Below are 25,725 nucleotides of genomic sequence, written 5' to 3' on the forward strand. Positions count from 1 at the left end.
TCCTATGAAGAGCAGAGATAAGGACTAAGCCTGTGATGTCATTTTTAGAGAGAACAGCCAGAGGAGGAAATGTCATCTACCCCTGCAGGTCAGCAGCTTCTCTAATTTACAGTCTTAGAAATTTGCTGGGCACTAAAAGGCCAAGTGACTTTCTCAGGATCACATAACCACATACTTCACAGATGAGACTTTAACAAAAATCTTTCAGTATCAAGACTGGCTCTTTACTTGGCCTCATCATTGTGATGTTTAGATCATTTCAGAGTTGGAAGAGACCTTAAAGGCCATCTCATTCAACCTTGACATAAAAAATATCTCCTCTATAATATTGCCAACAAGTAGTCAACCAGCTTTGGTTTGAATACCTCAGGAGATGGACCATATACCTTCCCTAAGGAACTGTATTTTATTTGGGGGTCATTATAGTTATTGGTAAGATTTTCCTTATATTAAGCCTACCCCTATCTCTTTACAATTTCTGATCATTGCTTTTAATTTTGTCATAAATAACCACCAGATAGAATAAATAAAAGCCTCCTTCCAGATGACTACCTTTAAAATAGTCTTAAGATTGCCATCATTCTGCGCCCAAGACTTCTCCCTTCCAAGCTAAACACACCTGTTTTCTTTGATACTAATGTGTTGTTCTGGATCAAGCTTAATTCTTGCAAATCCAGTAATTAAGGGTAGAGAATAGGAAACTATAATATAAAGAGCATAAAATACAAGGGAAAAGGCAAATAATTAAAGAGAACAAAAGAATATACCTATATTGTTACCTTAAGGTTCACACAATATTATGACATTCCTAAGGTTAAAAAGGATACTAATTCAAGGCACAGAGCAGTGGCACAGTGGATAGGAATTCAAACCTGGAGACAGGATGTCCTGGGTTCATATCTGGCCACAGATACTTCCTAGCTGCGGGACCCTGAGGAAACCATTTAATTCTTTTTGCCTTGCCCTTACTGCTATTCTGCCCAAGAAATGATATTTAGCATTAAGTCTAAGACAGAAGATAAGGGTTTTTAATGATATAATTTCAAATAAAAACTCATATCTGTATTCATCACACTCATCACACTAGGTCAGAAACACAGTTCTGCAGAACAGTAAGAATTCTCTTAAACTTTGCTCAAATTCCTTGCCCCAAATCCTTACAGGCCAGACCTTTTATACTGCAGGGAGCAAAGGAACCAAATCAAAGAGGATCCTGAGAACTGCCAACCCAATCTCTTAAAAGAAAATGAGTATACTCTATGTAAAAAATGTACCACCCTTACCACATATAACAGGAATTCAAGGCCCTTGGTCATCCTGGTGCTTTTCTCTGGAAACTCTCCTGTCTAACAATGCCCTTATAAAACTAAGATTTCCAGAAATGAAGATGGTGCTCTCGATTTATTCTAACCAGACTATTAATTTTAGTAGGACTATTGCCTTCCTAGTTCTGGATGTTTAATCCATCTTATTGTAGTCAATGTCATATTAATTTAGCTATTGTTATCTTATATTTAGTTTGAGGTCCTCCTAAACTCCTAACACCTTTATAATTAAATTATCATCTAGTTATTTCTTTCTCATATTGTAAATGCAAAGAGGACTTTTTGAATCCAAGTTGAAGGTTATTACAATTTAACATAATTTGATTTGGGAGTAGATGCTTATTTAATAATAAATTATAGATTATAGCTATTTTTTTCTACACAAAGTTCTCTTCTGTCTCATGATATGGCTTCTTCACACCAGAGAGGATGTTTGAAAATACCCAGGGTTCAACTTCCTTGGCTATTATGAATTTTACAAAGGATATAATCATTTTTACAAAGTTTTTAGGAACTTGCACTTTGGTAATCTGATCTTTCTTATTATTCAGAATTAAATTCACAGTGACAGTTTCCCACATTGCTTCCTCTCTCTTCTGAGAGATGAAATTATTACCAACATATCATGAAAATGCTTTCTTTAGTAGGATTATATTTCTCATCTATTTACAGATAGTTTATGTGGGGACCCAGCCAGCCAGGAGACATCATGCTAGCCAGGCCAGTAGGTATGATGTTACATCTACCCTAGAGGCCCTGGCAGGCTGGAGCTATTTTTCCTTACATGTTTAAATCAACCATAATTAATTATAATATTTCCATGGTACGAGTTTTATATTTTGCATTGATGAAATATAATTTATTTCTTCCATTCAGATGGACAATATAATACACAGCAATATAATTTGTCTTTTTCCATTATTCTACAAATATTCTTCACCATTTTTTCTTTCTCAGACTTGTAAATAAAAGAATAAATGTGTATGAAGATTGATAGATACTCTTTTTTGATATGTAGTACCACTCACCTACCATTTCCTCTAGATATGTTTTTTTGAAATGTCAAATTTAATTCACTATTACTTGTAAGCTTCCTTTTCACCTAAAGACATCTTGATACCTCAAGAAAGATAACATGTCTAACTTTAAATGAAGACTATGTCTCAAAAGGCATTCCTGGATTTAGAACTTTTAATAACATAAGACCTTCATATTGCCAAATCACAAATGTTTAGACATTAATCTAATGTTTATGCACTCAATTTATAGTCAGTGAGAAAATTATTTTTTCTTTTTGACATAAATAACCATTGTTTTCCTAAGAGATATTTTGAGATTCCTTGAAAAAAGTTTAATATTCTTTCTTTTTTCCCCCTAGGTACCCCGAAACCAACAATCAAATGGCTGCGTAATGGCAGGGAGCTGACAGGCAGAGAACCAGGCCTTTCCATTTTGGAGGAAGGAGCATTGTTGGTTATTGCATCAGTTACACCATATGATAATGGGGAGTACATCTGTGTGGCAACCAACGAAGCCGGAACTACAGAAAGAAAATATAATCTCAAAGTTCATGGTAAAACAAGCAAAAAAATTTTTAAAAAAATCCATGACTTAAAGTGGTCTTTTTCAGTACTTATTTAAAAATATTACTTATCCAGCACACCAAAAATCCTTACTAAACAGCTATCTGGGGATATGCCTACAGAATTTTCAGCTTAAACTTAACAATATTGCTTACCTTAGAGAAAATGATTCATTCAGTCAATTTAATTTTTACATTAAACTTAGGAATACTAGTTTCCTTTGTTTAGATAATTAAGTAAATAAATGAAGTGAAAATTTAACAGATGTTAGAGTGAATTGACATAAAAACTTACATGAACAGATATGAAATGTAATATGAAACCAAGAAAAATTAAAAAATTTAGACAAAATGAATTTTAAAGGATTCCAATATATCATTAATGCTTTATTTGTATGTATTGATCCCTTCAGTGCTAAGAGACCTTGATATTTACCTTAGATTTCTTATTAACCACTCAGTATGGAGGTGAAAAAAATTCATGCATGTTTTATAAATGGACTTTTCTCCCTAGCAATTCATGATCATAAAATTTGTTATGACTCTTCCTTTTTTTGTAGTTCCTCCTGAAATCAGAGATAAAGGACAAGTTACAAACATATCTGTGGTGCTAAACCAGCCAACAAATCTCTTTTGTGAAGTCTCAGGCAATCCTTCTCCTATCATCATGTGGTACAGAGATGATGCCCAGGTAGGACCACCATATAAAGTCTCTGATCGTCAGTTCTTATGTTCCAGTGGGATTTCTAATTGGATTTTTCACTTCTGTATATCGGTGAAGTATACAGATAACTCATTTTTTGTGGACTCTTTAGGTGACTGAAAGCAGTACTGTCCAGATAACTCATAATGGAAAGATGTTACAGCTCTTCAAAGCTTCTCCAGAGGATGCCGGGCGCTATTTCTGCAGAGCAATTAATATTGCCGGCAGTTCTGAAAAGGACTTCAATGTTGCTGTGCTTGGTAAGCCGAGTATTCTTTTTAAGACCTCAGTCCCAAATATATATCATATGTAAAAGTGACGGCATAAATGGGTTGGTGAAGGAGATAGACGCTGCAAGGCAAAATGCCCTAAAACTACAATTACTTTACACAGTACCTTGAGGTTGTTGCCATTACTCTGTGTTGCCATAATCTGTTGAAATAATTTTAATCAATTCTTAGAAAGTATTCATCACTGTCAACTTTCAGAAACACAACAGCTGTGCCCAGCTGGGTATGTGTGAGATTGGGAAGAAAGGGCATCTTTTTGATCTAGGATGAGCAAATGTGCAGTGACTATTTATTCTTCCCAACCCTAAAGTCTGAAGCAAATCCTTTTATGGTTGCTTACAATATTGGAAGCATAAAAGTTTTAATAAACCTTATGTTAGATTTAGAAAAGCAACCTAAATTCTGGGTCCGTCATTTATGCAATTCTACAGTGACCTAGGAAGGACCACATCCTTACAAAGGACGTCCAAATGTTACCGGTTGGTTAGACACCCTAAAACTGTAATATTTTGCACTCTGTGTCATTTTTACCACTTGAGAATTAGAAGAGAGGATCTAGTACTATGGTTCATTAGGACCAAAACACTGCTGGGCTTAGAGTTAAGAAGACCGGATTACCAATTTGACTTTCATCATTACTAGCTGTGTGGCCACATCTAAGTCACATAACCTTTGTGAGCCTCAATTTCTTTATCTACAACATTAGGATATTAAAGCTACACTGCTTAAATCGACAAGTTGTCATGATACTTAAGTAAAATCACCTACACATAATACTTTGCAGCCTTAAAGCACTTTATAAACTTGAAGATTTATTTTTTATTTGTAGGTATTTATCGGGTAGTTTTGTTGCACATTATAGTACAAATGGCGTAATAACTAATACTTGATTAATAATTATATGTATAATTATCATTAGAATTATAAATAATTCCTGGTTATTAACTTATCGATAGCTGTTCCTCTGCAAGTTTGGATCAGTTCTTGTGTGATAAATAAAAAGTTAATTCCTGAACTCTTATTTAAAACTTTTCTGACTCAGAATAGTCTAGAGCTTGAAATCCACTTCCATAGCCTTTAATAATTCAATGTCACTTCCACAGCAAAATAAGGCACTCAAATTGTATAACTGTATAACCAAAGGTGAATGCAAAAAAGAAGAAAATAGCCATAATTGGCATTACAACGGGGAGAGACATGGTATAAGGGGAGGTAGAGAATGGAGAGAGGAAAAGAAATAATATAATAAACTAAAATAATTTTATATAAAATGTTCTGTATATATTTCATATTTTCTCCAAACTCATCAGTTAGAAGACTTCAAAAGAATCTGAAATGATGAACTGAGAATAGCCCTGTTGCTTGATATATACCACTTGAAGTGAAAGAATGTTAATAAGTCATATAACAAAGCTTCTTAAATTTCTAGAGATTATGTAAGCAATAAATTATTTCACATGAGATTCATATCTTCAGAAACGATACTTCCTATCCTCTTGTTAGATATATATCTGAATGTCTCTCAGAATAAAATCTGATTTAAGAGCAAAGATGTTAACCCAAGAAGTATAAATCACCCCAGCAGATCTTTTATGAGTATTTTCCATTTTCTCATTTTAAATCTTGGCTCTCTACTATGTTGTGAAAGGAATCATTTTCTTCATTTTGAACTTTAAAAACTTATTGGATTAATGAAGGAACATTTATTTTCCCATGTGCTAATTCATGGATTTTCATGGTAAAATCTCTTTGTCCAAGTTCCACCCACCATAATAGGTGCCAATTTTCCAAGTGAAGTCTCGGTTATCCTCAACCATGACACCAGCCTTGAGTGCCAGGTCAAAGGCACTCCCTTTCCTGCTATTCAGTGGTTTAAAGATGGCAAGTAAGTACTTCTTCTTTGTCTGCAACAAGACTTCTGATGGTAGAATATAATTATGTTAATAATAATAGTAACTAACATTTATAAACATATACTATCTTCTGGGCATTGTGCTAAGTGCTTTATAAATACTATTTCATTGGATCCTCACAACAACTCTGAGAACATGGTGCTATTTTTATCATCCTCATTTTATAGATGAGGGAACTGAGACAGAGAGAGATTAAATGACTTGGTCAAGGTCACACAACTTATATGTATCTGAAGTCAGATTTGAACTCCAGTCTTCCTGATTCCAGGTCCAGGTCTCTATTCACTGTGCCACCTTGATGCCCCTATGAAGGGAGCATTTTCATATTATTCACATAATATGAAGAAACATAATAAACATCTTCCCTTAAATCATTGCTTTGGCACATAAGGTAGAAATGTTTCTCGAGAATAATCCTAAATGTATGCAATGCTTTTCCTCCTTGAGATTGACAGAATATACTATAAATATTGCCAGTTGATTTTTGAGAATAAGTAATCTCATCCTTTTTACATTTCAGAACTTGGACTTAGAAAAGTTAAAGTAATTTCAACAGAATTATTAATTATAGAAAGTGAAGTCTAACCTTTGTGATGAGTTTGACTCTAATGATGGACTAATGATAGATCATGAAGAATTTAATATATGACAGAAACTAGAAACATTTTTCTCACATATAAGCACAGGATTGATCAAAAATATAATTTAACCATAATACTAGAATAGGCACTCAAGTTTTTTTCTATAGAAGGAAAAAGTGCCACCTTATTATATATTTAGAACCTATGCTATGGGTGGTCAGTTCAGAACCCAAGAGGAGACATGGATTTCCACAAGACTCAAATGATTTTATTGTTCCATAGCCATGGAGTCCTGATGAATAAAAGTTATAGCCATATAGATCTTCCTTTCTCTGTTGCTAATCAATCAACAGGCTTTTCTTAAATATTTATTATATGTTAAGCACTGTACTAAGTGATGGAAATGCAAATACAAAAATAGGTATTCCTGATCTCAAGGAATTTTGATCAAATCATACCCAGAGTTAAAGTACAAATGTAATTCTGAATTTTTTTATGTAACTCTTTTTTTCAAAACACTATCCCCAAACATCTACTCCTTAAAAAAAGATGGTAAATGTAAGGTGACTTTAAATTATTCCTATTTTCTTGGCTGTACACCATCATCTTTTGCAATGATGCTAGAAACTGTAGGAGTTTAAAGGATTTGGAGTCAAGTAGCTTATTCAGCTAAAATGTATTCCATTCTCTTAAATTCTAAGAAAAATAGACCATATGAGTGGACAATATCATTAAAAAAACTCTAAGAGAAAGGAAAGTTACATTATTTTCCACCCATTATTCTTTACTAAGTCTCTCAGTAATGGGAAATCCAGTTATACATTATATGACTAAGTAAGACAGGCTGGTGTTGTAGATAGAGAGCTGACTTTGAAGTCAGGAAAATCTTGGTTCAAATTTGTCCTCTGACACAATGGCTGACTTAGTTTCAGAGGAGATACTAATATGTTTTGATAGATGGAATTTCTTATAATAATGAAAGTTACAGATCTATTCATAACCCCACTCCCCATAAAAGATGCAGCCCACCAGAGCAAATAAAGACTAATATTGGGAAGAAGAAAAATATGCTGATTTCATTTGTTCAACTATTTGGGTGTCTTCTTAACTTGTTCAATTGACTATTTTACTAATTCATAGGCTGAGAATAGTTTGGAAGTACATAACAGGACTGTGTTAAATATTACAATGCAGGAAAACCTAGATGGATCAATGGGTAGAGCACCAAGAGGTGCTTGTCTGGGGACAAGAGGTCCTAGGTTCAAATTTGGCCTCAGACACTTCCTAGCTGTGTGATCCTGGACAAGTCTCTTAACTCCCTCCCTCCCCATTGCCTAGCCCTTACCACTCTTCTGCCTTGGAACCAATATTAAGTATTGATTCTAGACAGAAGGTAAGGGTTTTTAAAAATATTACGCTGAACATGGCTGCTGCCAATTACCAAGAATCACCAGTTTGTTATATAAAGCATCTGGCTCTATGGAGTTTACAGAAGAATTTCTATAAATTCTTGAAAATCCTTTTTTTACAAATTTCAACATATCATTATTATTCCTGGAATCATAGGATTTATGGAAGATAATTTAAAGATGTGTTTCTTCCCCAACCCCTATATTTTCACTTTTTTAAAGATGAAGGTACTGAAGACTAGAGAGGCTTAAGGACTTGCCCAATGACATAGAGTTAGTAGGTAAAAGATTAAGATTTAAATCCAGCCCCTCTCACTCTAAAAATCCTCTGCTCTTTTTTGCCTGTCTACTGCTTATAATGAAAAAAAACTTTATTCATTATAATGATAATTTTTGATACTTATAAAAGCCAAACAAAAATTTTTGTATTTGATATTGGAGAGCCATTGGAGTTTATTGAGAAGGAGTAAGGAAAAACATTTATTAAACACCTATTATGTGCACTTTACAAAAATTATCTCATTTGACCAATTTGTGAAATCTTCTGCTAAGGTCAAAAATTAAGTATTTGTGAAATGCATTGCTCTTCCCCTCTTCCTAACTTTCTAATTACTGCCAAAGGCATCACCATTCCTCTCATGTGCCCAGGCTTACAAGGTAGGCATTAGTCTCAACTCCCTACTTAACTCTTATCCTACATGTCCAATTAGCTGCCAGATCTTATGGAGAAAGGGGGGTGATATGGTCAGCTTTGATGACCTTGATAGGTGAATAGAGGATGACCTATAGCAGGGAGGTTCTTAGGTCAGGGAATCTACCCAGCAAGCTATGAGAGCCTGAACCAGGGTAGTGGCAGTGTCAAAGGAGAGAAAATGGCATAGCCAAGAGATGAAAAACTAGAAACAACAGAACCTGATAAATGATTGAACATGCAAAATATTAACTATGATATGCAGTAGTTATAAGCCTGGGTCTCCAAAAGGATGATGATGCCCTCAACAGTAACAGTGAAGTTAGGAAGAACAAATGGTCAATGATGGTCAAAATCCTTCATTGAACCTTGATAGATTTCATACATTGCCACAGACAAAAATGATCACATAGTGGCCAGAGTTTTGACCCTGGCTAGACCAGTCCTCACTCAACAATTCACTATCAGAGCCATAGTTAAATTATTGCCAAATATAAAGAACATGGAAGAGTTCCGTACTCCTGGTGTGATCTTCAAGAAGTTAAGATTATGGAAACATCAAATGAAGCATTGAAATACAATATAACAGCTAATTGATTTAGTATATAAGGTTCTGGACTTGGAGTCAGGAAAATATGAGTTCAAGTACTTTCTCAGCTACTTATTAGTTGCATGATCTCAGACAATTTCTTAATCTATCTTTGTTTCAGTTTCTTCCTCTTCAGAATAAGGATAATAATAGCACCTCTCTTACCTCGTTATGAGGCTCTGGTGAAATAATATGCATAAAGTGCTTTGCAAAACTGAAAGCAGCATATAAATGTTAGCTATTATTCTATGAGGAACATCTTTTCACATTTTGAATGAGTATTTTATGATCAGTATTCATCTATGTAGCTAGTTCACTAAAAATCATTTTTGTTGTGCTAAAGATTGGGGAAATACATATTTGAAAAAGTGAAAACAGAATCGTAAAGTGACATGAAAACTCTTTTCCCCAGGCCCTTATTTTTGGGAGATCCAAATATTGAACTTCTTGACAGAGGACAAGTTCTATATCTGAAGAACGTACGTCGAAGTGACAAAGGGCGATATCAGTGCAGTGTGTCTAATGCAGCTGGCAAACAAAACAAGGACATCAAATTGACTGTCTATGGTGAGTTACAAAAAAAAGTCTTTTATTAGGCAAAAAAGAAATAGTCCTCATTATTAGGAAGGTACAATTTGATATAATTTTAACTGTTCTACTCTCAAAAATGAATTTCTATTATTTTAGGAGAAAATAATGAGTCTATATTGGAATGCTATTTAAAAAATGCTTATAAAACCTTTTTGAAACATTTTTTCATCACTGAGGCTTATTCTTGGCACCATAGTTCCTACTTAGGCAGTTTGCAGGATTCCTGAAACTATGTAGAGATTTTAAAGTAATCTCACTTAACTTGCCAAAGTTATTTCTGCAGATATTGTAGCCATGAAAGGTAGTGATGGAATTGGAATAAAAAGACTCGAGTTTGAGTTCTAGTTCTTAATACTGTGTAACTCTAGACAAATCTCCAAATCTCCATAGACCTCAGTTTCCTCAATTATAAAATATTGATAGTTGTGTATACCTTAATATGCTCTATGAATGAGTTATTGGCATAGTTACTTAAATGATATGGATATGCTCCCTCCTAAAGGATTTAATATGAATAAACATAGATTTTAATTATGTTAACATAGCTGCACATATAGATATAGGGAAATATATTTCCAGTTGATTCTGAACCTGACCACTTTGCAATCCTCATAAAATACCTCATACATTTTAATTTTGCCTATAACAAATCTTTATAGTTCTTAGCACATGAATCCATCTGACATCTGTCTGAGGTAGTTGTCAGACATTACTAATTCCCTTTTGCAGAGTGAATAGGAGGGCACCTAGAAATTAAGCGTTTGCCTCAAGAATATTCAGTAGAAAACAGGAATAGAATCCCAATGACTACTGTTTCTAGTTCTCATCTCGTTCACTTCATCCATTTTAAATAAACTTCTGCAGAGGACAAAACTTGCAGAAAGTTGAATACTTCATAGTGAATCTTTTGGAAGTAGCATAAAGCACTGTGAAAGGTGTCGATTTGGGGAAATATCATTGCTAGCATGAGCTTCATCATTGACATAGTTGAATTGTAATGAATTATTTTAGTGATTTTAACCATTTCCTTTCTTCTAAGCAGATAAACACTAATATAGAGTAACATTCCTATCCTTCCTCATTCCCTTTTTTTCATTACCTTCCCTTCACTTTTCTTTCCAAAATACTCTAAAAGAAAGAAGTAGAAGATGGATTGTGTATTTATTGGTCATCTAGAATTACGAAGACAAAGTAAAATTATTGCAGTGTCCTTTTACTCAAAGAACGTATGCTAAAACATGTTTGTTTCTGTCAACATCTAATGCACTCAGCAAACTTCGTGGTGAAAGAGAAAAGTGTAAAACTACTGTTACTCTGTGGTCAGGTTTTCAGATCTAAGACACTAACCCTTATCCAAAACCGAAGGACTTAAAGTAGCTATAAAAGCAGCCAACTCTATGATAAAGATTGGAACAAAAAACAATGAGGAATAACTAGAATATAATATGTTGAAAAGAATACTTATTTAATAATTATCATCATTACAAGTTAAAATGTACATAGAATCATACTCAACATCTAAATCAACTTTGGTTTCCCTAAAACTAGATTCTGGGTCCACTTTATATGTCAATATATTGATATCTCTGAATGAATATAGTGCTCATCACTTAGGGGAATGAAAGCTCTGTGGTTTCATGCACAATGATAATGCATGTACTTCTATAAAAAGAGCCAGGGTGGAAGAAGAAATCAACCATGAAAAGATATATCCTGTACAAAAGAGCATAACATTAGGAAAAGATTACGTACATCAGTGGCCAAGTTAAACAAAACCATTTCTGCTACCATTGGCCTCCTCCCAGAGTCCAGAAACTGAAATGATAGGTGCGATAGCTTGTTAACTTGTTGAGTTGCTTTCTCTTGCTTTTTGTACAGTTGCCAGATTTTTGTCAGTGATTAATGCTTTTTGTTGGTATAAAAAAGTCATGTTTCCTTAGAATATGGGTTGTGTCTCCCAGTTTCTTTCTCACACTCTGTCTTTGTATATGCCTCCCATCCATTTCTGCTTGCTCTCTCCTCTTCCTCTCCTCTGTTTCTCTCTCTCATTCTTAAACACACACACACACACACACACACACACACACACACACACACACAAATGGACACCCATAAGGCCCCTTGGGAAGAGAAATCCGTATAATGAATAAAGCACACTGAGATTCTTTGGTTCAAGAGCATCCCCAGAATGTGAAGTTTGAATATCACAATTCAGGAAATAATACCATTTCCTTCCCAGTGTGCACACCTGCACCTCTGAGCGTTGATTTGAAACTTACTTTTCCACTCTTATGTTCAGAAATGTTTTTGTTACAGAGATAGATGCCAAGGGAAACAGACTTCATCCTTTGGTTTTCTTGTCAGGAATATTTACTTGCATTTATCACTGAGGGTATTTGTTGTACAGTCATTCACTCCAGTAGATGGATATTCTCTCTCACAATCACTAATATGTGGATAGAGCAGATAGATGATGAAATGCACCTGTATTCTATGAATTGTATGTAGTCTGTTGGACTAGTCAATAAATATCCAATGTCCAATTACTGGGAAAATGACAAAATTCACAAACTATTGACTTGAAGGTACATGTAAAATAGCCAAAGTGAAATATTTAACTTGTGAATGAATTAAAGTAGTGATCGTTTGGCTCTCTTATGTTGGTAGAACAAACTTTTTTCACAAATTTCCTAGTAATTGTAGTTTCATACTCTCATGATTGGTTCCCCTTGTACACAATTTTTAGGAATTTTTAAGATAATAGCTGAAGTTTAGTGTGTAGACTCTTGTCAAGGAACAAAGTAAGAAAAGCTTGTTGGTCCATGAGGAAGTGAAGCTTTACATTTACTGATTTCTTTAGTTCTTTCTTCAGTCAACTAGGCTACTTGTTTGTTTTAGACAAATGTGACTAAAAATTTGACCTTAATTTGCCATTTCTTTATTTTAAAACCTAACATTCTGTCTCAGAATTAATACTAATTTTTAGTTCCAATGCAGAAGAGCAGTAAGGACTAAGCAATGGGGGATAAGTGACTTGCCCAAGATCACACAGCTAGGGAGTTTCTAAAGCCAGACTTGAACCCAAGGACCTCCCATCTCCAGGCTGGCTCTCTCTCTCTCTCTCTCTCTCTCTCTCTCTCTCTCTCTCTCTCCTGAGCCACCTTGCTGTCCTCTGCCATTTCTTAAAAACACAAAAAATCTCAAATTAAACATGTCGGTTTTAATCTTTGAGCATAACCATTCTTAGACTTGATTGAATATTATGCCCATGGCTATATCTGTCACTTTGGATCAATTCTAAGAATGATTTCTATAAACTATTTAGAACTATTAACATATTATAGGCCCTTTGTTTTCTTTGATATTGTGTCAATTATGGTTTAACAGGGATGTCAACATTAAGAATTTTGTGGGGAGCAAGCAATTGAGTTCTTTTTCCACTAGTACAGACCTCTGGGAAATGAGGCATGCTGACACTGAATGCTGGAAATTACACATGTCACCAATTAGATGAGCAAAGCTGAGCATATGAAATGTTAATAGTTCCAAAAAATAAACTGACAGTCACCATCAGTAGCTGGTTATGAAAGCTTTCAAATCCTACCTATTCCTTAGGGAAATAACTTTTCAATTCATACATTTCTCCTTTTGCTCTTTGGCCCAATTCCAAATTTCTTATGTTTGTGTTAGGTGTTATAGTCAGATAATTTTTCTAAACAACGTGATTATAGACCTGAAAACTAAATAAATCCTTGTTGTATTCTTTGCAGTCTTGGTAGATAATTGATGATTAAGATGATTCTGACAAAAAACATTGTGTAAATAGAAGCAACTGTGGCATAGTGGAAGGAGACTTGAATGATACCTCATCTGTGAGATGTGATGAGAATGTGTATCACTAACTTTCTCTCTGACCTTCAGGAAGCCATGCCACCCCTCTAGTCCTCATTTTCATCATCTGAAATTAGAAAATTGGCTTAAGTTCTTAACCTTAGGTGTGTAAACTTGCTTTAAATATTTTTTGGTAATTAGATTTCAACATAAGTGGTTTTATGTATAATCCCATTATATATTTTATTTTATTAATTTGAATCATTTTTCTGAGGAATCCATTGGCTTCTAGACAGCCAAAAAGAGCCATGGCACAAAAATTATCTAGAACCTCCAGTCTGATTTCTAAGGTTCTTTCCTACTATAATAATCTATAAAATTGTGACCTATTTTCCTTCTATTTTTGTTGACTCTTAGAAAATCCTTTGTTGATTGTTTCCAATTTATCCTTCCCATGGCTTGTTTGTACACAGTTGCTTGAATGTTTTCTCTGCCTTTAGACCATGACATCTTTTAGAGCAGGAACTGTCTTTTGCTTCTTTTTTCTTTCTTTTTCTTTTTTTTTCTATCTCTAGTAATTGTCCTGGGGCATATAGCAGGCATTTAATACATATTTAGACCAACTGAGTAAATTTTTTGATACTCTAGCTTCCAATATAGTACGACTCTGATACCTTGTCATGGCATAATGATGACCCTAGATTCATAAAAGGCAGAGAACAAAGCTGGCACATCCTTCCATGCTGGACAGGCCCAATTTTAAATTGTTAGAGTGCCAAGTTAGCTAATTCAGAGAGATTACTGACCAAAAGTTTGGCTATCCAGTGTTAAATTTTGTTATTGTTCACTTTGAGTCACAGACCTATTTACTATAGCATGTAATTATTGCAATCTGAGCCAATAAATGGGAAAAAATATCCATACTAATGAAATTACTGTTCTCTTAAAGAATTAAAGTATGACAAATCAAGATTTGATTACGGTTACTGAGATTTAAAAAAAATGGTTTTGTTCTTTTTTTTTTTTCCCTTGTAGTTCCACCTAGTATTAAAGGAAGTAATGTTACCACTGAAGTATCTGCACTTATCAACAGCATAATTAAGCTAGAGTGTGAAGCACGTGGCTTACCAGTGCCCGTCATAACTTGGCATAAAGATGGCCGGCTTATCATATCCAGTCCACAAGCCCTTTATGTTGATAAGGGGCATTTTCTTCACATCTCTCATGCTCAAGTATCTGATTCTGGAAAATACACCTGTCATGTTACAAACATTGCTGGAACTGCTGAGAAAACATATGAAGTGGATGTGTACGGTAAAGAAAAAAGGAATTTTGTCATTCTTACTTTGTCTACTGGTCTTAGGGTTGGGATAACGGACCAGTAGCTTTCTATCAAAGCACTCTGAGTAGTATATCTCAGTAATCTGAAAGTTTTTTTCATGTAAGGGAATAGAAAAAGAATTAGAATTAATATTTTGATTTGGACCAAAAGTGAATCTACATGGGCTAGAAAATGCCCTGCTCATTCTGACAATTATTTTCTAAGTCTGTGCATTCTGTGACTTTTTATATGTACCCAAGCATGGTGAATATATCTTGCCCATCTTCTTTCAATATTTGAATAATCGTTTTCAAATAAAATATGCCAGATTCAAGTCAACTTATACCAGAGTGGTAGTTCATACAAACTATGAAATAATCTTCTTAACATCTGAGGGAGAAAAGGAAATTATAAATGTTGCTGGTTGGAGAAAAAAAAGACAAGGCAAAATATCCTCTCTTCTCTCCAAGAAATATTTTGTGGTTGCATAAAAATAGTCTTAAAATCACATTTCTTTCCTTAGTTCCTCCAGTTATTGAAGGCAACTCAGAAACACCTCTGAATAGGCAAGTGATTATTGGCAATTCTCTGACACTGGAGTGTAAAGCAGCTGGCAACCCTCCTCCTGTCCTTACTTGGCTAAAAGATGGTGCACCTGTGAAAGCAAGTGACAACATCCACATAGTAGCTGGTGGGAAGAAGCTTGAAATCATGAATGTTCTAGAAGCTGACCACGGACAATATGTATGTGTGGCTAACAGTGTCGCAGGAGAAAAGGAAATTAAATATAATGTTGATGTCTTAGGTATGGAAATCAATACTCCATCTACTTCTTTCTTAAATTCATAGAAGAGTCTTTTGCTACAATTGGCTTGTTTTAATGCATCAGGGAATGATCATAAATTAATTTGTCTTTTCAACATTTGCATATATGTAATATATTTTATATTGATTGTTGTTGGTCCCAAATCAAGTTAATGAACAAAATTTTCCATTGAATTTGTTTTTACTTTGATGGGTTTGTCATGAAGTAAGTGGTGGTTCATGTTCCTTCAGCCATTCCACAGTGACCAGGTAATTGGGAAAACCACATGTGATAGTATGAATTAATAAAAAGAAAAAAATCGATCTATGCCAATTTTAATAGAGAAAGATTTTATTTACCTAAAACTTCCTTCCATGATTTGTTACTCTGACATTCATTATCACTCTTCTCTACTATTTTTAGCATCATTGGTTTTGATTATACATATTTCCTGGTATAGTACATTCTTTTATTGCCTTGTAGTACCACCAACTGTGGAAGGTGGAGATGAAACATCTGACTTCATCGTGGTTGTTAATAACCTGTTGGAACTAGACTGTCAAGTGATGGGATCACCCCCACCAACTATCATGTAAGGGTTTTGGTATGTCTGCTAAACATATCCACTTTCTTTTTTTTTTTTTTGCAATGGCATTGAAGCTAGTTAGCAAAGATTTTTGGACTATTTACAAATATCTAAAATAAAGACTTTTTGACATTTAGCTACATAAAACTATATTCTTCACTTCCATAATAAAAGAACCATTTTTCTTTAAGTCCTTCAAAAACGGATCAGATCACACTGATAATTAGTTCAAGAATGTATCGTGAGTGATGTATAGTGAAATTTCATTTAAAAGAATATGTTTGGTAAGAGAAGATATTTATAGAAATTTATAGAAATGAAAGTCTTAATTGATAGTCTCTTTTATTGCTCCAGAAAATTAAGTGAAAAGAAGATTATTTTTAAATACAGAAAGAAAACAGATAGTGGTGTAGGCAGTTTGAATGTTATAGGTGAGAAATGAAGAATAATTGCTGTTTTGTGTGATCCAGGCAGAAGGAAACAGCAAAATAATCTTAAAAAAAGGTGTAGTTCCACTTTCCTCTCTTCTTTCAGTTCCTTGCAGTTTTACGTCTCCAGTGAATTAATTAGTGAGCAGTGCTTGACAAATGACACATAGCTACACAATGTTTTTTCATTATACAGTGTAACACTGATAGGGAGTAGGAGAAGCATTTATTTCATTCAGTTACTTGTAGCTAAGTTGTAATGTAGTCTTTAAGTCACTGTAACCATGAACCATTCAGTGAAGCAAAGAAAGAACTTAGCAGTACAGAATTCTTTCATTTTAGTGGAATCTTGCACAGGATTCAACATATTGAACTACTCGACTGAAATTCTAGGGAGGGTATACTTTCATATGTTGAAAGCTGTTTAAAGTGAATGATTTCTAAATATCCTATTATTTTAAACAACTTGCTAGGATTCCATATTGATTTTTTTTTTGGTTCCAGGTGGTTGAAAGATGGTCAGCCAATTGAAGAAGAAGATGGATTTAAGATTTTATTAAATGGACGCAAACTTGTTATTACCCAGGCCCAAGTATCTGACACGGGTCGTTATCAGTGTGTGGCAACAAACACAGCTGGAACTCATGGAAAAGAATTCGATGTAACAGTTCACGGTATGTTTGAGAAAGGATCAGATCACAGAATCACAGGATTATAGATTTAGAGCCAAAAAATGAATTTAAAAGTTCATCTGGGGCAATAGTCTCATTAATGTATTCATTTAATAGTCGTAATCAGAGAGAATTGGGACAATCTTGTGAGATGAATACTATTATTGTTAACAATTTTTGTTGTTCAATCATTTTAGTTTTTTCTGATTCTTTTTGCTCCGTTTGCAGTTTTCCTGGCAGATATTAGATTGGTTTGCAATTTCCTTCTCTAGCTTATTTTTCCAGATAAGGAAACTAAAGGAAACAGAGTTAAGTAGATTGCCTAGGGTCACGTAGCTAGTGAGTGTCTGATTCCAGACTTGAACTCAGGGGGATGAGTCTTCCTGACTCCAGGTCTGGCACTATCTGTTACCTAGCTGTCTCTATTATTAATAACAATTTTTATTCACTAGACAGCTTGATGGCAGAATAGGTGGAGCACAGAAAGACCTGGCCTCTTTATCTCTGTCTCTTTTAATACAACAACCCTGGGAAGTAGTTGCTATTGTCATCCCTGATTCATAGATGAAGAAACTGAGGCAGATAGCAGTAGAATAACTTGCCCAGAGTCACTAATAATTGTCTGAGATTATATTCGAACTCAGGTCTTTCTTACACCCAGTAAAGCATTCTAGCCATTGAGCCACAATGTTGCCTCTCTGTCTTTTATTTATGGTTGCATGAGTTATTTATGGTTGTATGTCCAATGATTCTTGTAATTCAGATATTTTGTTTTATTTTTTAGAATTTGCATTGATATCTTTTGATTTTACAACACTTTTATTTATGAATATATTCATCTCCCCTTCCCTATTTAGTAACAAAGAATAAAAAAGAAAATGAAAACAAAAGAGTTTAGCAAAACTAACCATAGTACATTGGACAAGTCTGACAATATATGCAAGGCTCCTCACCCTTACCAAGAGAGAGAGAGATACATTTTCTCATTTCTTTTCCTGGATCTGAATTATAAAAATTCAATAAATGTTTGCCTTTGCACTATACAGTATAATATGTATCATACAGCATAATAGAAATGATATTTTCCCTTGAAGAGAAGGCTAATAGCTTGTGTGAATTTAAATGCTTATTTGAGTCTAAATTATGGCAGTTTTGCTTATCTACTTTTATCAGTTTCTCCAACAATCAAGTCTACAGGACCTTCTGAGAGATCTGTGGTGATATACAAACCTGTGACCCTACAGTGCATAGCTAATGGTATTCCCAACCCCTCAATTACCTGGCTAAAAGATGGACAACCTGTGAACACAGCAAGAGGAAACATCAAAGTAAGTAAACAATGATGTAATGATCACATCCAGCTTCAGAAAGTTGCAATGACTTCCAAAAAAGCTTTGACATTCTTTTACTCTTTTGTTCTGGATTTACCTGCGTAGGCCAAAATTTTCAATACTTACAAAAATGATATTTGATTGTGACAGTTTAATGGAGTAACTGTTTTAACAATGCATTCGATTGGGCATTTCAAGGACCACCTATTTCTAAAGAAAAGAATAGCTTATTTATTTTGTTATCTCTATTTCTAAGTGAGTTTCAATGTTTTCGGACCACTGTAAAAGAAGCAACATTGCAAATGCTAAACTTATTTGATCTTCATGTAGTACTCAGTAAATAATATTCAGGTATAGACCATATATACTAAGCTAAAAATGAAATAGAAATTTTAAAACTGTATATGATACTTTTGTGGTCATTTTAATATAAATGTCAACCCTAGACAGTCCAAGTCTAAGCATCCATACAGAGTCCTAAAGTGCCTAATTTGCTGAAATGATGAATTGGACAATTTAGGACACAATGTAGTCTTGATGGTTTGTGCTCAACTATTTATGTTCCTATGTAGATTAATAATAGTTTCAGCATCCATACATATCTCCATCACTCAATCTACAACAGATTATTAAACAAGTAATTTTTGGATGCTTAGAAAAGGAAACCACAATTATTATATTCAGTAAAAAATAAATAAGAAATGCTTAAATAGTATTGTTTCCTTGTTCCTCATCTCCACCTCTTGGCTTCCTTCAAGTCTTGGCTAGAATTCTAACCCCTGCAGGAAGCCTTTCCTGATCCCCTAATGCAAGTTCCCTTCTCCTGAGATTATCTCCAATTTATCTAGAAAATGCTATTTGTTCATTGCTCCATTCGACTATGAGCAACTTGAGATCAAGGACTAGTGTGGCCTCTCTTTTTATCCCAAATCTTAACACAGTGCCAGGTACATGGTAGGTGCTTTGAATTGATTCTCAAGTATTATATTCATAGATCATAGATATACTATAGACATGGTTTATCTAAATTTCAGTAAGACATTTAACAGAATTTCCTGCACTATTCTTGTGAAAAAAAGGAGAAATATATACTGTGGAATATTACACCCAAAGTGTTGATGAATTAATTGATGTCAACCAGGAAAGAAGTCTCTACAGCATCAATAATCCAAAAAGATCTCCGGGTTGAACAATAAAATGAATCTAACAAGTTGAAATTCCCTAGAGAAAAGGTGTAGTCCTACAATTACTTTAATGGCCCAAGTCCAGAAATGAAAGGGATCTAATTACATAGCAATTCACTTTTAAAAGCCCAGTGGGTTTTGGTGAACTAAAATCTCAATAAATAAAAATGATGAAGCTATTTTTAAAAGCTCATTTGATTTTAGGCCCTCTAAAAATATAATGATTATAATGGAGAAATGATAATTTCATTATACTTCATTAGCTGTTCACACCTGGAATATTCACTTTCTACAAAATAGGAAAAATAATGACAATTTATCCCAAAGAGAAGATAGTGAAAGGATAATACAAGTCCTGTGAACTGAAAACATTTCTCCTAGAAAAGACTTGCAAAGGTCAAGGGAGGGAAAGATAAGAGCTATCTTCAAAATATGTAAGCTTCTTGAATTATAGACTTTTACAACTAATGAGTGCTGGGTTTGAAGGCAGGAAGACTTATCTTCAAAAGTTCAGATCTGGCCTCAGATACTTAATAACTATGTGACCCTTCACAAGTCACTTAACCCTATTTGCATCAGTTTCCTCATTTGTAAAATGAACTGGAAAAAGAAGTAGCAAACTATTCCAGTATCTTTGCCAAAAAAAACCAAAAACAAATAGAGAAACGATGAGTTGCATAGAATTGAAACAACTGAACAACAAAAATTAACTTAAATGGATTATATTTATAAAATTATATATATATATATATAGTTATAAAATTTCCACATTAACAAACATTTAAGACAAATAAAAGTACCTGAATGATCAACATATTGAAAATGGGTTAAATGTATTCCATTCTCCTCAGAAAACCAATGAACAAAGTTACAGCAAGAGATTTCCTTTCAGTATGAGGAAGAATTTAGGTAAATATGCTTAGATTATCACTGTAGTTTTAGGAGACAATAGAGTGGGAGTGTTTGTGGGATAATGAATTCTCCATTCCTAGAATGCTACCTCATGGGGACATTTATCTGGAAGACAACAAAGAACTTCCTAAGAACTTCCTTCTGTCATTACACATGACCAGAAGGGTCTTAGAAAGCCTTGCTAAAGAATTGGAAAACTTGTTAGAAAAAATTGAAGACCTTGATGACAGAAATGATTTTTTATCACTACTATCATTTGAAGGTTGAAGATTAAGGAGATAACAAAGCTTATTTTTAAGAATGGGATTTGGACACCCAAAATCACATGAAATGAAAATTTGAGAGTTAAAAGGGACCACAAAGACTATAGCTATAGCTCATCAATCCATAGAGGTCAGTAAGTCAATAAATTTCTATTAAATATCAGTGGACACAAAAAAGATATAAAGGAAAGCCCCTGCCTTCAAGGAGCTCACAGTCTAATAGAGGAGACAAAAACCAAACAAATATGTACCAGATAAATAGGAAATAATTAACAGAGAGAGTGAAGTAGGATTAAGAAGAGTTGAGAAAGGATTCCTGTGGAAGATGGAATTTTACCTGGGACTTAAAAAAAGCCAGGGAAGCCAACAGATGGATACGAGGAGGAAGAATGTTCCAAGCTTAGGGAAAAGTCAGGGAAAGAACATAGAGCTGAGAGGTGTAAAAACAAGGAAGCCAGTGTCACTGGAATGGTGGGGACTAAGATGTAAGAAGCTTAGAAAGGTGAGGGAGGGGGAACAGGTTCTGAAGGACTTTGAATGTCAGAGGATTTTGTACTTGATTCTGAAGATGTTAAGAGACCTCCTGGAGTTTTTTGGGTACAAGAATGACATGGTCAAATCTGTACTTTAGGAAAAGTACTTTGGTAGCTGATTGGAAGATGAAGACTCACTGGCAGATTATTACAATAGTATAGGCATAAAATCATGATGGCCTCCACCATAGTGATGGCTGTGTCAGAGGAGAGAAGGGGGGAATATTCAAGAGATGTTACAAAGGTGAAGACATTAATAATAAATTGGATATGGAGAGGGCAGTGTAAAAGATAATGAGGTGTTAAAGATCACACTTAGATTGTGAGGCTAAGCAACTGGATAGATGGTGGTGCCCTTAGATGAGATAGGATGGGGGAAAGAGTTTAGCAGGGAAAGATAATAATTTGTTTTTTTGACATGTTGAGTTTAAGATGACTTCTAGACATCCATTTCTAGATGTCTGAAATGCAGTTTTGAATATAAGATTGGAGGTCATCAGAGAGATTAAGGCAGGGTGGGTGGATCTGAGAATCATCAGCTTAGAGATGGTAATTATATCTCTAGGAGTAAAGGATTATCACTAAGGGAAGTACCATAGAAATAAAAAGAGAATAGAGCCCATGACAGAATCATATGGGATACCTATTGTTAAAGGGTAGGATCTAGATGATCCTCCAGCAAAGGAGACTGAGGAGGAGTCAGATAGGAGAACCAAGAATGATGTCTTAAAAATCAAGAGAGAATAGAGGATCAGGGAGGAAAGATGATCAATGGTGTCAGAGACTGAAGAAAAATTGCAGAGAATGAAGACTGAGAAAAGGCCTTGGGATTTAGTGATTAAGGGTTTTTTTTAAAGAAAGAGTAAAGTCTCTTCATCAGGGGAAATAGGTAAAGAGGAGATAAAAGAGAAGGCATATTCATAATAAAGTACAAATGGGCAATTAATGGCTTAATATTTTAGATAATTGTCACATCAGAACAGCTTTTAATTTATATTAGCCAAAGAAATTAAGTAGAGATGTCAGGCATTGTGGCAGGTAGAGGGTAGGGATTTTTAGAGCTGGGTTTCTTTCCTCATAAAAATATTACTGGAAAAGAAACAAGAGAAACTGTAAGTTCGAGTGACAAAAATTCTATCATGAAGTTCATGATAGAGGAAAGGAAAGCTAGGCATTTGCCTAGGTTACCTTCATCTATTGTGTATCTATCTGTATGTCAATCCTAATATATATATATGTATATGTATACATATATATATTTATATATATATATATATATTCTCTCTCATTAGAATGTAAATTTCTTGTAGGCAGGAATTGTTTTTCTCTTTTGTTTGTATCCTCTATTCTTAGCAAAGTACATGACTCATAGTAAATAATAAATACTTGTTGAATGATTAACATGTACTTTAGCTTTTGAAAAAGGTAGATTTCAAAGGGATCAGAAAAATAATTGGTAGGATCACATGCACTAAAATTCTTCCTGTGTTGATTTCCCAAAGGAAATTTTAGAGCTTCACCTAAGAATGCAGTTCTTAAAAATAAAATCCTAAAAGTCTTTGCAGGATGTTTTCTAGAGGAGAGGAAATAAGATCTGCTGAAAGAGTCCAATGTAGATACATGGGGGAATCATCATCCAATTCAGCATTTTTTAGACACTTGTAGAAAATAATAGCTTTGGCAAATAACTGAAGACAAATCTAAAGGCAACTAACAGCCCTGTTACACTTTGTAAGGAGTGCTTCAGTTCAGACTAAATTGAGGCTGATGATAAATAAGGGCAACAGAAAATGTGTGTTGTTTTTTCATTTTGATATCACTAATGTTGTTCATATTTTACCCATTTGGGGAACAAAAGAAAGATCAAAGAAGGAGATAGGACTGCTACATGGACCATGAAAGTAATGCTATTAAAAGCCTGGGCTACTCAATTCTTAGCTTGCTTATGTTTTCTCTTCCAAGGAGGAAATGAGAAGGATAGAACATAAATATTAGCAGGGAAATACCTCATGAGATAAGTGATGTCAAATTATACTATACTATCTAGCCTACTTTAGTTGAGTCCAACTCACCAAGCCACAATGAGTCATATATCAGGGCACCAAATATCAGGGCATCAAAAAAAAATACTGTGATTACTGAGCCATTATCAGTGATTTCTGAAATATGTTAAGAAAAAGGGGGAAGTGTCATAGGATTGAAATGGGACAAATATCTCAATTAAAAAGGAAATGCATTTTTGGACATGACCAATGTGGAAATTTCATTTGCTTAATTACACACACACATACACACACACACACACACACACACACACATTCAAATTTATTTGTTATAAGGATTTTGCATTTGTTTTCACTGTAGGGAGAAGGAAAAGTGCTTGTGAACTGAAAATATTGTTATAAAAGTTGTCTTTCTTGGAAAACAAAGATAACAAAGATGGTATAAATATAAAATACATAAAAAATTTGGGGGGGTGAGAATGAACATTAATAACTAAACTAAAAATTAGAGACGTGGCATGGATGTGCTTGATAGTATTGTGGACTTGAAACTGAAATGAGTCAGTTGAACATTCCCAATGTCCATTCTAATCTCAACATTCTATGTTTATTTGGTTATAGAAAATGAAAATGTTACCTGATCTTCATTATTGTAATCTCCTTCAGGGCAACCTAGGTTTTATTTATCTTTATATTATTTACAATTAATAATAGAAATTTACATATAATAGATACTCATGTGGGTATTTTAATGAATGAATGAAAGCAAACTCTAATCTAGTTTACTAGCTCAACACATTTAGGTAATTAAGGATAAGCAATATATTCATGGCACCGCCAAGTCTAAAATAACAACATAGGACAGCATATCTTTAATTAAATTTCTGAAATCATGTGACTTCATGTCTGGAAAAGACTGAATTATATTTCTAATTAATGCCACATTATAATATATTATAAATTTTAATACAAAGTTGCATTACCCAGCACTTAGCAGAGTGTCTTGGACATGGTTGACCCTTAACAAACATTTATGGATTGATTCCTATTTTTTAAATTTTTGTAGGGTTTTATTAGTTTAGAGACATAACTTAGTAAAAGCAAAAAGAATAATATAATTTTCAAACTATTTGCAAAATCTATAAATAAAATTTTTATTTTACCTAAAGTCAGTTTATACTTTCATAAATAAGTTATATAATCATAATTCTAATTCAGGATACCCTTTTAGTATTCCTGTAGTTCCAGGTCTGTAATGGCAGATATATCTTCGTTTATACCTGATTTTTTCCACAGTATAAGTTTTTCTAGCAGTGTAGTCTGTTTAATTTTCTTTTTATTTAATAATTTTCTTTTTATTTGATCCATTGGTGCTGGCACAATATGTCAAAAAATTGTTAAGACAAGGTAGAGGAACTCGAAGTAGCTATTTATTAACAAGGATTGGCTTGTTCATCCATGTGACTTTTCCTCAAGTCTCAAATATGAAGTTCACAAGCCATCATTATGCTTTTGTTTTCAATTAGCTGCAGTCTTCTGGCCGAATTCTACAAATCGCCAAAGCCCTGCTGGAAGATGCTGCCAGATACACCTGTGTGGCTACCAATGCGGCTGGTGAAGCCCAACAGCATATCCGCTTACATGTGCATGGTAATTTCCATTTCTTGTTATAGGGAATTTATTTTTTTACTTTTCTGCTACCATAGATTTTATTTTGTAAATCCAGGTTTAATGTAATTGCTCCTTTTGTGAAACTTCAATAGTGTGAAAGCAAAATTCACACTATTTTACCATATATGCAAAAGAATTGCATATATTAGAATCATGATTTTCAATCTCGGTAGCAAACTGTGATTCTTAGCTAAAAGGATAAAGATTCTACCATAGTTCTTTGAGTTGAAATATTGCCCAGGCTTGTTGTCATTTAATAAAGCTTTTGGAGGTATTTGTTCACATTTGATAACTTTCTTGCTTTTTTTCTAATAGAACCTGTGATGATTGTCTCATAGAAAATAAGTGTTTTAAAAGAAGGAACTCTCACTTATAAATATGCGATCACAGAACTTGGCACATAGTATATATTTAGTGCTTGTTGACTCATCTATGATATCTTTGGTTAGGGTTACTTGAGCTGTAGCATTAATGGCATTTATTTTTTATTGTAATCATTAGTTATTTCATGG

The 25,725-nt window shown here is 34.0% G+C and overlaps 1 protein-coding gene across 1 annotated transcript in view; it reads left to right on the plus strand.

Moving 5' to 3' along the window:
- The window catches only part of HMCN1 (hemicentin 1), a 526,219-nt gene that overhangs the window by 300,545 nt on the left and 199,949 nt on the right, over positions 1 to 25,725 (plus strand). Inside the window, exons 26-36 of the mRNA XM_044672125.1 lie at positions 2,704 to 2,898; positions 3,468 to 3,598; positions 3,723 to 3,870; positions 5,659 to 5,785; positions 9,496 to 9,650; positions 14,541 to 14,819; positions 15,350 to 15,631; positions 16,115 to 16,223; positions 17,150 to 17,319; positions 18,490 to 18,644; positions 25,069 to 25,192. Of these exons, the coding sequence (XP_044528060.1) occupies positions 2,704 to 2,898; positions 3,468 to 3,598; positions 3,723 to 3,870; positions 5,659 to 5,785; positions 9,496 to 9,650; positions 14,541 to 14,819; positions 15,350 to 15,631; positions 16,115 to 16,223; positions 17,150 to 17,319; positions 18,490 to 18,644; positions 25,069 to 25,192 (1,875 nt within the window). The remainder of the gene's footprint in view (positions 1 to 2,703; positions 2,899 to 3,467; positions 3,599 to 3,722; positions 3,871 to 5,658; positions 5,786 to 9,495; positions 9,651 to 14,540; positions 14,820 to 15,349; positions 15,632 to 16,114; positions 16,224 to 17,149; positions 17,320 to 18,489; positions 18,645 to 25,068; positions 25,193 to 25,725) is intronic.

The sequence above is a fragment of the Gracilinanus agilis genome, chromosome 4, assembly GCF_016433145.1.
Source record: "Gracilinanus agilis isolate LMUSP501 chromosome 4, AgileGrace, whole genome shotgun sequence".
Taxonomy (NCBI): domain Eukaryota; kingdom Metazoa; phylum Chordata; class Mammalia; order Didelphimorphia; family Didelphidae; genus Gracilinanus; species Gracilinanus agilis.